The sequence below is a fragment of the Scyliorhinus torazame genome, chromosome 25 (genome assembly GCF_047496885.1).
Source record: "Scyliorhinus torazame isolate Kashiwa2021f chromosome 25, sScyTor2.1, whole genome shotgun sequence".
Classification (NCBI taxonomy): domain Eukaryota; kingdom Metazoa; phylum Chordata; class Chondrichthyes; order Carcharhiniformes; family Scyliorhinidae; genus Scyliorhinus; species Scyliorhinus torazame.
In genome coordinates, this window is record NC_092731.1 from 16,686,053 (window position 1) to 16,699,012 (window position 12,960).

At 55.4% G+C, this 12,960-nt stretch overlaps 1 protein-coding gene across 1 annotated transcript in view; it reads left to right on the plus strand.

Annotated features, from left to right (window-relative positions):
• The first annotated feature begins 10,232 nt into the window (after nt 1-10,232).
• The window catches only part of polr2i (RNA polymerase II subunit I), a 30,249-nt gene continuing 27,521 nt past the window's right edge, over nt 10,233-12,960 (plus strand). The window contains exon 1 of the mRNA XM_072490107.1: nt 10,233-10,378. Within this exon, the coding sequence (XP_072346208.1) occupies nt 10,275-10,378 (104 nt within the window). The 5' untranslated portion in view covers nt 10,233-10,274. The remainder of the gene's footprint in view (nt 10,379-12,960) is intronic.

Below are 12,960 nucleotides of genomic sequence, written 5' to 3' on the forward strand. Positions count from 1 at the left end.
GGGGGGGTTTGGGTGGCTTGCTTTTTTAGATTGTGGTTTGTACTTAACCCTGTTGGGTTCTTTTTTCTTTCTCATTTTGTTATTGATATTTTATGAAAACCTTTAATAAAAATTATTTTTCAAAAAAATAATGTATGCGCCTCTGCTTCCAACACCCACATCAGTATATAGATAGATCGGTTGGAGACTTGGGCGGAGAGGTGGCAGATGAAGTTTAATCCAGACAAATGTGGGGTAATTCATTTTGGAAGGTCCAATACAGGTGGGAAATGTACAGTAAATGACAGAACCCTTAAGAGTATTGACAGGCAGAGGGATCTGGGTGGACAGGTCCATAGGTCACTGAAAGCCTACTTGTGACAATAATAAAGATTATTATTATTATCAATAGCTGAGATGTCGAACTTGCAGCCTGCATCAGGGAGCCAGGGAACAGTGAGCACTGCTGCCTCACGGCGCCGAGGACCCGTGTTCGATCTCAGCCCCGGGTCACTATCCGTGTGGAGTTTGCACATTCTCCCCTGTCTGCGTGGGTCTCACCCCCACAACCCAAAGATGTGCAGGGTAGGCGGATTGGCCACACTAAATTGCCCCTTAATAAAAAAAATACTTTAAAAAAATAAATGGATGGACAATAATCCATCCATGGATGGTCTTGCCAGTGATACCCACATCGCCATGTTAGAATTTTCTAAAAAAACTCATGGTTTGGAGGAAGAAGTTCGAGCAACTAAATGACCACTTCTTGTTCCCTTTCAAACATGTATCCAATATACTTTAGTGGGCGTGATTCAAGAAAATTGCTGATTGCTCATCAAAACAAATGAAGTGTTGCCCAATAAATGAATACTTTGTTTCAACCCAAATCCAACCCACATTCCTGGCTGATTACTCTTGCTAATGTCAACTTGCACCAAACCAACATTTCCCTCCGAATGCACTGATGTGCCATGTGTGGTTTCGGGAGATGATATAGAGGAAAGGAATGCGAGGCACAGGGTCCCAGCCAAGAGCAGATAGACATAGACATAGAATTTACAGTGCAGAAGGAGACCATTCGGCCCATCGAGTCTGCACCAGCTCTTGGAAAGAGCACCCTACCTAAGCCCACACCCCCACCCTATCCCTGTAACCGGGTAACCCCACCCAACCCAACCGTTTTGGACACAAAGGGCAATTTAGCATGGCCAATCCACCTAACCTGCACATTTTTGGACTGTGGGAGGAAACCTTAGCACCCGGAGGAAACCCACGCACACACGGGGAGGACGTGCAGACTCCGCACAGACAGTGACCCAAGCCGGGAATCGAACCTGGGACCCTGGAGCTGTGAAGCAACAGTGCTAACCACTGCGCTACCGGCCCCTACGTACTAAAGCGGCGATGGCGTTGGCCACTCCCAATTGGCTGTTTTCTTCGAGATCGCATTGCATGATCTTCCCCGCTTGTGATGAATATAATAAATGATCCCATTTTATAATTCGTATTCATGTCAATCCAGGAAACGGAGAAGGCGGCTAAATAGGTTTATTTTGATAAAGTGCTCCCACGGCATACAACACAAATGACCCAGCCCGGGATTATCAGAATTCTCCCTCCCCCCACCCCCCCCCACCAATTCTGTCCTCTCTCTCTCTCCTCCTTCCCACCAACCCAAGTCAAGTTAATTTCCCCCCCCACCCCCCAGTCCCATGACAATGGGACCTCCTTCGCTTCTTGGCGCACGTCCCCGGGTCAACTATCAATGGAGCCGGATTGGGGGGGGGGTTGTTGGCATGACGCGGACAGGGGACTGTCGCTTCCTGACAAAGGTTCTACGGACCACCTCTTCGTCGCCGACCTCCGACTGAGGGTCAGTCATCTTGTTCTCCATTTCTGACCCCGTGTTTCTGTCCTCGAAGGGATTGACCCCCGAATTTCCTGTGGAATGAGTCTCCTGCCCGGAGGTGAGCGCAAAGGACGATGAGGGCGTCATCCTGTCCAGAGTGGTTTCAACGAGGGAGGTCTCCCTGCTCCTAAGATGGTCCACGTGGCTCCTTACCTCCTTCTCTTTAGTCTTGACCTTGTACGAAACGAGGCACGTCTTTTACACTACAACTCCTGAGATCCAAGGAGATCCGCCTCCATAGTTACGTACATCGGCTGTGTCTCCAGTCTTTACGGTCCTGTCGGGCTTTTGGGTATCAAAATTTCTTCCCTGGGCCTCTTGACTTGACTCCACTTTTCCCCCCTCGATTGGGAAACGCCCGGGAGTAAGGTCCAGAGTCCAAGACCCATGAGCAGCTCCACCAGCACGACTCCCGTTGCAGTGTGTGTCCTGGTCCTCTAACCGAAGAGGAACTGGGCCAATTTGGTGTCCAGAGAACCCGACATGTACGCCAAGGCGGTGCATGAAGGGCCAGATTGTCCCTTCATGTCCTTTTTAAACGTTTGGACCGCCCGTTCGGCCAGGCCGTTGGAGGATGGATGGTACGGCGCTGTTCGGATATGTTCTCTGTGGTCCTATTGGAAGTCGTGGAGGACATCCATGTATGTCCATCCATTTAGAATGGACCTCAACAAGGGGCGGCTCGGCGGCGCAGTGGTTAGCACTGCTGCCTCACGGTGCCGAGGACCCAGGTTCGATTCTGGCCCCAGATCACTGTCCGTGTGAAATTTGTACATTCTCCCCGTGCCACACCCCCACAACCCAAAGATGTGCAGGGTTAGGTGGATTGACCACGCTAAATTGCCCCCTTAATTGGAAAAAAAAAAAGGAATGGACACAACCAAGATTGAGAATATTGATCCCATAAATGGCCTGGTGAAGTCCGCATGTACCCGTACCCAAGCTCTCCCCGGCCATTCCCACGGGAGCAGCGAGGCTGAAGGTGGGAGATTCTGGTTCTCCAGACACAAGGGGTGCTGTTTCACTAAGTTCCCAATCTCAGCCTGGCCGCCAGACGTGGCTCCTTATGAGCATCTACATCTTGGAGACCCCTGGTTGTGTAGCCCCATCAAGATTGGACGCTGAACTGGGCGGGAGTCGACCACTCGGTCTCCCGATAGGATGATGCCATCTTCCACACACAACTCGTGCAGTAGGGTGGGAAAGGGCTTCATATCCTCTGTGGCGTGTCCTCGAACTCCGTTGCTGAGGATCGTGTGATACAGCTTTGCCAACGCGGGATCCTGGACGAGTTTCGGGGAGACAGGCGGAGTACCCAGGAAATTTAGTGTCATTATGACTTTTGTCACTTCTGGCGGAGGGGCCAACCTTGTGGGCAGCGGTAGGCATCTCAGGGCATCAGCGTTGGCGACGTGTGCACCAAGGCGGTGCTCAAAGGTGCACTCATAAGCCACCAACAATAGCCCAACCCGGGATCCAAGGCGATGGGAGGAGCACCTTGTCCCTCTCAACAAGGCCCAACAGGGGTCCGTGATTATTGGAAAGTGCCGGCTGTAGACGTAAGGATGGAATTTCTTTAGTCCGAGTATCACGGCCAATCCCTCTTTTCCACTTTGGCAAAGTGTCGTTCCCCCATCGTGATGAATATGCAATTGGTTGCTCGGTGTCATCACCCCAGCGATGGGCGAGGCCTGCCCCCGCTCCACACAGAGAGACATTGCACGTTAGTACCAGCTGCCTTGTGGGATCGAAGTGTGCCAAGATGTTGCACGATAGCAGCTGTTGCTTTATTTTCATGAATGCTTCGACCGGCGGTGCCAGCCACGGCCACTTCTGGTGCTTCATCAACAGTGCGCTTCGGGGTGCCAATCAAGTAGCCAAGTTGGGGATGAATTTCCTGTAATCTGAGGCCTAGGAACGACTAGCTGGGTCATGTTTTGTGGGGTCAGTGCTCCTTTTATGGCCTTCCCATGTCCTCTGCAGGGTGCAGGCTGGCTTGATCGATGTGGTACCCAAGGTATGTTACCTCGCCCACCTGAAACCTGGACCTTTCCCCCTTGAGACAGACGCCCACATTAGACAATTGTCAGAGGACCTCCTCCTCATTTGCTAGATGTTCTTTTTGGTGGCTCCTGTGCTTAACACATCATCCAGGCACACTGCCACTTTAGACAGCCCTTGAAGGATATTTTCCATATCCTGCTGGAAAATGGCGCATGCCGACCAGACTCCGAAAGGCAGGTGAGTGTATTCAGACAAGCCCTTTTGGGTATTGATAGTTACGGATTTTCTGGATGCCATATTGCGCTCTAGCTGGAGGTATGCATGGCTCATATCAAGCTTGGTAAAAGTGTGGCCTCCTGCCAGTTTTGCATAGAGGTTCTCGATGCGGGGCATGAGGTACCAATCTAGATGGGAGGCTCTGTTAACAGTTAGTTTATAATCCGCACAAAGACGGATCAACTTGTCAGGCTTGAGGACCGGAACTACTGGTGTAATCCATTCCGCAAATTGCACTAGGCGTATGATGCCAAGATTCTCCGATCGCTCGAGTTCAGTTTCTATCTTGGCAAGCAAGGCTTAGGGGACGTGCCCTGAAATACTTAGGTAGGGCATTGGGGGTCAACATAGATTCTTGCTCTTACTCCCTTGATTTTACCGAGGCCTTCCGGAAATGCCTCGAGGTATTTTCCGATGATCTTGTATAGGCTGACGGTTCCCATTTTCAAAATTTGATGCTGATTCATATGAATCCGTCGGAACCAGTCTCTGCCCAGGAGACTAGGCCCTGGTCCTCGTACAACTATCAGAGGAGGTTGGACCGTCTGCTACCCATGTGTAACCAAAGTCACGGTGATTCCTACAATCCGTAGAGGTTCCCCCCCCCCCGTATACATAGCCTATCTGGCCCTGGTGTCTCGCTGGCCCAGGGGCACGGTACCCGTTCAGAGGTGCCTGAAGGTCTGTTCTCGTTTTTGGGAGTGAATGTTGACCTGGAGTTTGATTTTAATCGGGGCAATCTTGGGTACAGTGATACAAGTTCAACGGTTCGGGCTGGTGGATTTGTAAGGCCGGGGCCTGAGGTGACTTTGGCATCCGGCCTGGGTGGCACGCGTAATGTCGATTCAGGAAGCCTTGCCTTGGGCTTGTCCTTCGACCACAGGTAAAGCAGGCTTGCGACTGTTACCTGAAGTCCCCTTGGGGAAACTTCCCTATTATTTCCGGGATTTCTCGGCCATCCATCCATATTCTTCAGTGCCGTGACTGAGTGGCAAGCAGGTGGTGGGTGGGACACATGAGTGTTCTTGACGGGGGAACTGGTCTTTCTATATGGGGGTCGCCCTGTCATGTGAGAGTACCTTTAGGAAATGGGTGTTTAGAAATGGGTGTGTATATAAGTATCTGTAGTGAGAGTACCTTAAGAAATGGGTGTTTATTACTGCAGTGATGTCAGAGAGTGGGTGGAGCTGAGCTATCTGTCGGCTTTTTACTTTCGCTTTAGGTTTTTTGCTGCAGGGTGGGTTTGGTTTCATTTTAGTTTGGAGAAGCTGCAATCACAGCAGGATGTGTGTGAATCTCTGCAAGCTTATGAATGTTCATTTGCTGATTTCAACGTGGTAACTGTTCTCAGTCGTGAATTTAAACCTGATGTCTTTCTGTAAAAAGGTGTTTTTAAGTCTTATGGAGGTTAAAAGGAAAGTAAGAATTACTTAGTGTTGTATTCTTTGGGGGTTGTATTTGAAATGATGGTTGCTAAGATGTTCACTGTATGTTTTAAAAAGGTTAACTTGAGTTCATAGAATAAACATTGTTTCGCTTTAAAAAAATACTTTTCAGGGCAGCACGGTGGCGCAGTGGGTTAGCACTGCGGCCTCACGGAGCTGAGGTCCCAGGTTCGATCCTGGCTCTGGGTCACTGTCTGTGTGGAGTTTGCACATTCTCCCCGTGTTTGCGTGGGTTTCGCCCCCACTACCCAAAGATGTGCAGGGTAGGTGGATTGGCCACGCTAAATTGCCCCTTAATTGGAGAAAATGAATTGGGTACTCTGAAATTAAAATAAATAAATAAAAATACTTTTCCATTTCTGCTGTACCACACCTGTAGAGTGGGCCGTGTGCTCCCCATACCACAATCTATTAAAAGTTGTGGGTCAGGTGAACTCCATGATACACTTTGGGGTTCTCTAAATCCTGGCCCATAACAGTCCCTACACTGAGCACACTATCCATCCATTAACCAATGCAGTTCCTGGGTCCCTTTCCTGACATTCTGACAGAATTAAATTAAACTAAAATATTGGTGTTTCTGTCCAATATTTGAGCCACTCTGGGGGTCTGGTCCGAGATTGTAACACATTTCCTCACAGTTATCCCAAATACAAATAGTTGGGGTCGGATCCAGGATCTTAACCAAAATTGGGGTTCTGTTCTGGACCCATAACACCGCCACCATTCCCTCCCCTACCCCCCCCCCCCCCACATGCCTCCCTCAGCACCTCTTGGACTGCCCCACCCGGTTGAACAGCCATCGTCCCTTCCCCCCATATCCAATAAACAGGAATATTTTCCGTGGATGTCCCGCATTCCTTCCTTTATTTCTCCACCCGGGTTTTGCCTGGGGTTTCCTAACAGGCAAGACCCCGGAAAGAATGAAGGAAGCAATTGCGCTGAAACAGCATCTTTGCATCGCAAATGCAGCTCAGAACCTGATCCTCGGGCTACTTTGTTCCAGTGTTTATGCTCGACCTTTGATGTTCTAATCTCTCTCACGTGTATCAGCCACCCCTTTAGCATTGATGCTATTTTGGCAACTTACTTCCTCAAGTAGCAAGCCCATCAATCTCACCATTCTTTGTGTAACGACACCTCTTACGAATTCCCTTATTTCTTGGCAACTATCTAAGGTTTGGCCTGTTCCCAAACCTTAATAAAGCAGCTTAATTTCCCAATTAAGGGGCAATTTAGCGTGGCCAATCCACCTACCCTGCACATCTTTGGGTTGTTGGGGGGTGAGACCCATGTAGACACAAGGAGAATGTGCAAACTCCACACGGACAGTGACCCGGGCTGGGATCGAACCCGGGTCCTCGGTGCCGTAACAAACGTGTGGGAGCTGGCAGGAGCTGTCCAACCACACCCCCTCACTGTAACACTCTGATATACCCCACACCCCTCACTGTAACTCTGGTACACCCCACACCCCTCACTGAAACACTGATATACCCCACACCCCCTCACTGTAACTCTGGTACACCCCACACTGTAACACTGATATACCCCACACCCCCTCACTGTAACACTCTGATATACCCCCCTCACTGTAACACTCTGATATACCCCACATCCCTCACTGTAACACTCTGATATACCCCACCCCCCCTCACTGTAACACTCTGATATACCCCACACCCCTCACTGTAACACTCTGATTTCCCCCACACCACCTCACTGTAACACTCTGATATACCCCACACCCCTCACTGTAACACACTGATATACCCCACACTCCCTCACTGTAACACTCTGATATACCCCACACCCCTCACTGTAACACTCTGATATACCCCACACCCCTCACTGTAACTCTGGTACACCCCACACCCCTCACTGAAACACTCTGATATACCCCACACCCCTCAGTGTAACACTCTGATATACCCCACACCCCCCTCACTGTAACACTGATATACCCCACACCCCTTCACTGTAACACTCTGATATGCCCCACACCCCCTCACTGTAACACTCTGATATACCCCACACCCCCTCACTGTAACACTCTGATATACCCCCCCTCACTGTAACACTCCGATATACCCCACCCCCCCCTCACTGTAACACTCTGATATACCCCACCCCCACTAACTGTAACACTCTGATTTCCCCCACATCCCCTCACTGTAACACTCTGATATACCCCACACCCCCTCACTGTAACACTCTGATATACCCCACACCCCCTCACTGTAACACTCTGATATACCCCACACCCCCTCACTGTAACACTCTGATATACCCCACACCCCCTCACTGTAACACTCTGATGTACCCCACACACCCTCACTGTAACACTGATATACCCCACACCCCCTCACTGTAACTCTGGTACACCCCACACCCCTCACTGTAACACTCTGATATACCAGCACACACCCTCACTGTAACACTGATATACCCCACACCCCTCACTGTAACACTCTGGTACACCCCACACCCCTCATTGTAACGCTCTGATATACACCACACCCCTCATTGTAACACTCTGATATAGCGCCCCCCTCACTGTAACACTCTGATATAGCCCCCCTCACTGTAACACTCTGATATACCTCCCCCCTCACTGTAACACTCTGATTTCCCCCACACCCCCTCACTGTAACACTTTGATATACCCCACAAGACCCCTCACTGTAACACTCTGATACACCCCACACCCCTCACTGTAACACTCTGATATATCCCACACCCCTCACTATAACACTCTGATATACCCCAAACCCCTCACTGTAACACTGATATACCCCACACCCCCTCACTGTAACTCTGATACACCCCACACCCCTCACTGAAACACTCTGATATACCATACACCCCTCAGTGTAACACAATGAAATATCCCACACACCCTCACTGTAACACTCTGATATACCCCACACCCCCTCACTGTAACACTGATATACCCCCACACCCTCACTGTAACACTGATATACCCACACCCCCTCACTGTAACACTCTGATATACCAGCACACACCCTCACTGTAACACTGATATACCCCACACCCCCTCACTGTAACACACTGGTACACCCCACACCCCTCACTGTAACGCTCTGATATACACCACACCCCTCACTGTAACACTCTGATATAGCGCCCCCTCACTGTAACACTCTGATATAGCCCCCCCTCACTGTAACACTCTGATATACCTTCCCCTCACTGTAACACTCTGATTTCCCCCACACCCCCTCACTGTAACACTTTGATATACCCCACACGACCCCTCACTGTAACACTCTGATACACCCCACACCCCTCACTGTAACACTCTGATGTATCCCACACCCCTCACTATAACACTCTGATATACCCCAAACCCCTCACTGTAACACTCTGATATACCCCCACACCCCTCACTGTAACACTCTGATATACACAACACCCCTCACCGTAACACTCTGATATACCCCACACCCCCTCACTGTAACTGTCTGATATACCCCACACCCCTCACTGTAACACTCTGATATACCCCACACCCCCTCACTGTAACTGTCTGATATACCCCACACCCCTCACTGTAACACTCTGATATACCCCACACCCCCTCACTGTAACACTCTGATATACCCCACGCCCCCTCACTGTAACACTCTGATACACCCCACACCCCTCACTGTAACACTCTGATATACCCCACACCCCCTCTCTGTAACACTCTGACATACCAGCACACACCCTCACTGTAACACTGATATACCCCACACCCCCTCACTGTAACACTCTGGTACACCCCCACACCCCTCACTGTAACGCTCTGATATACACCACACCCCTCACTGTAACACTCTGATATACCCCACACCCCTCACTGTAACACTCTGATATACCCCACACCCCTCACTGTAACACTCTGATATACCCCACACCCCTCATTGTAACACTCTGATATACCCCACACCCCTCACTGTAACACTCTGATATACCCCACACCCCTCACTGTAACACTCTGATATACCCCACACCCCTCACTGTAACATTCTGATATACCCCACACCCCTCATTGTAACACTCTGATATACCCCACACCACTCACTGTAACACTCTGATATACCCCACACCCCTCACTGTAACACTCTGATATACCCCACACCCCTCACTGTAACACTCTGATATACCCCACACCCCTCATTGTAACACTCTGATATACCCCACACCCCTCACTGTAACACTCTGATATACCCCACACCCCTCACTGTAACACTCTGATATACCCCACACCCCTCACTGTAACACTCTGATATACCCCACACCCCTCACTGTAACACTCTGATATACCCCACACCCCTCATTGTAACACTCTGATATACCCCACACCCCTCACTGTAACACTCTGATATACCTCACTGTAACACTCTGATATACCCCACACCCCTCACTGTAACACTCTGATATACCCCACACACCCTCACTGTAACACTCTGATATACCCCACACCCCTCACTGTAACACTCTGATATACCCCACACCCCCTCACTGTCACACTCTGATACACCCCACACTCTGGAGGCGTGGCTTTGTCCCTGGGGGCGGGGCACTTTCTGCCGGCGCGGCACTGGGGGCGTGGCTCCGTTGGCGCCTGCGCGTTCCACCCTCCCGAGCAGCGCATGCGCGGTGGTGCCGGGCCGTCGCTTTCTGGAAGGTTCCGAATGGATTTCGAGGCGGGAACCGGGGGCCCGGGATTCGTGGGCATCCGATTTTGTCAGGAATGGTGAGGAAATAAAATACCCCCCGGGGCGGGGGACCACCGTAACCCCTAGCCAATCCCCACCCCCAACTCCCTCCCCCCCCCCCCCCCAACTCCCCCCCCCCCCCCCCCCAACTCCCCCCCCCCCCCCCACTCCCTCCCCCCCACTCCCTCCCCCCCACTCCCTCCCCCCCCCCCAACTCCCTCCCCCCCCCCCCAACTCCCTCCCCCCCCCCCAACTCCCCCCCCCCCCCCCCCCAACTCCCTCCCCCCCCAACTCCCTCACCCCCCCCCAACTCCCTCACCCCCCCCCCCCCAACTCCCTCACCCCCCCCCCCAACTCCCTCACCCCCCCCCCCCAACTCCCTCACCCCCCCCACCCCAACTCCCTCACCCCCCCCCACCCCAACCCCCTCACCCCCCCCCACCCCTCCCCCCCCCAACTCCCTCCCCCCCCCCCCAACTCCCTCCCCCCCCCCCCCAACCCTCACCCCCCCCCCCCAACTCCCTCACCCCCCCCCCAACTCCCTCACCCCCCCCCCCCAACACCCTCACCCCCCCCCCACCTCCCTCACCCCCCCCCACCTCCCTCACCCCCCCCACCTCCCACCCCCCCCCCACCTCCCTCACCCCCCCCCCCACCTCCCTCACCCCCCCCCCCCACCTCCCTCACCCCCCCCCCCCACCCCAACTCCCTCACCCCCCCCACCCCAACTCCCTCACCCCCCCCACCCCAACTCCCCACCCCCCCCCACTCCCTCCCCCCCCCACTCCCTCCCCCCCCCACTCCCTCCCCCCCCCAACTCCCTCCCCCCCCCAACTCCCTCACCCCCCCCCCCCAACTCCCTCACCCCCCCCCCCCAACTCCCTCACCCCCCCCCCCAACTCCCTCACCCCCCCCCCCCAACCCCTCACCCCCCCCCCAACTCCCTCACCCCCCCCCCAACTCCCTCACCCCCCCCCCCAACTCCCTCACCCCCCCCCCCAACTCCCTCACCCCCCCCCCCAACTCCCTCACCCCCCCCCCCAACTCCCTCACCCCCCCCCCCCAACTCCCTCACCCCCCCCCCCTCACCCCCCAACTCCCCACCCCCCCCCCCCAACTCCCTCACCCCCCCCCCCAACTCCCTCACCCCCCCCCAACTCCCTCACCCCCCCCCAACTCCCTCACCCCCCCCAACTCCCTCACCCCCCCCAACTCCCTCACCCCCCCCCAACTCCCTCACCCCCCCCCAACTCCCTCACCCCCCCCAACTCCCTCACCCCCCCCCAACTCCCTCACCCCCCCCCCCCAACTCCTCACACCCCCCCCCAACTCCCTCACCCCCCCCCAACTCCCTCACCCCCCCCCCAACTCCCTCACCCCCCCCCCAACTCCCTCACCCCCCCCCAACTCCCTCACCCCCCCCCCAACACCCTCCCCCCCCCCAACATCCCTCACCCCCCCCAACTCCCTCACCCCCCCCCAACTCCCTCACCCCCCCCTCCCTCCCCCCCAACTCCCTCACCCCCCCCCAACTCCCTCACCCCCCCCAACTCCCTCACCCCCCCAACTCCCTCACCCCCCCCCAACTCCCTCACCCCCCCCCAACTCCCTCACCCCCCCCCAACTCCCTCACCCCCCCCCAACTCCCTCACCCCCCCCCAACTCCCTCACCCCCCCCAACTCCCTCACCCCCCCCCAACTCCCTCACCCCCCCCCAACTCCCTCAACCCCCCCCCAACTCCCTCACCCCCCCCCCAACTCCCTCAACCCCCCCCAACTCCCTCAACCCCCCCCAACTCCCTCAACCCCCCCCCCCACCCCAACTCCCTCACCCCCCCCACCCCAACTCCCTCACCCCCCCCCCACTCCCTCCCCCCCCCAACTCCCTCCCCCCCCCAACTCCCTCCCCCCCCCAACTCCCTCACCCCCCCCCCAACTCCCTCACCCCCCCCCAACTCCTCACCCCCCCCAACTCCCTCACAACTCCCTCACCCCCCCCTCCCTCCCCCCCCCCAACTCCCTCACCCCCCCCCAACTCCCTCACCCCCCCCCAACCTCCCTCACCCCCCCCAACTCCCTCACCCCCCCCCCAACTCCCTCACCCCCCCCCCAACTCCCTCACCCCCCCCCCAACTCCCTCACCCCCCCCCCAACTCCCTCACCCCCCCCCCCAACTCCCTCACCCCCCCCCAACTCCCTCACCCCCCCCCCCAACTCCCTCACCCCCCCCCCCAACTCCCTCACCCCCCCCCAACTCCCTCACCCCCCCCAACTCCCTCACCCCCCCCCCCCCAACTCCCTCACCCCCCCCAACTCCCTCACCCCCCCCTCCCTCCCCCCCCAACTCCCTCACCCCCCCAACTCCCTCACCCCCCCCTCCCTCCCCCCCCAACTCCCTCACCCCCCCCCCTCCCCCCCAACTCCCTCACCCCCCCCCCCCAACTCCCTCACCCCCCCCCAACTCCCTCACCCCCCCCCAACTCCCTCACCCCCCCCCAACTCCTCACCCCCCCCAACTCCCTCACCCCCCCCCAACTCCCTCAACCCCCCCCAACTCCCTCAACCCCCCCCAACTCCCTCAACCCCCCCCCAACTCCCTCAACCCCCCCCCCAACTCCCT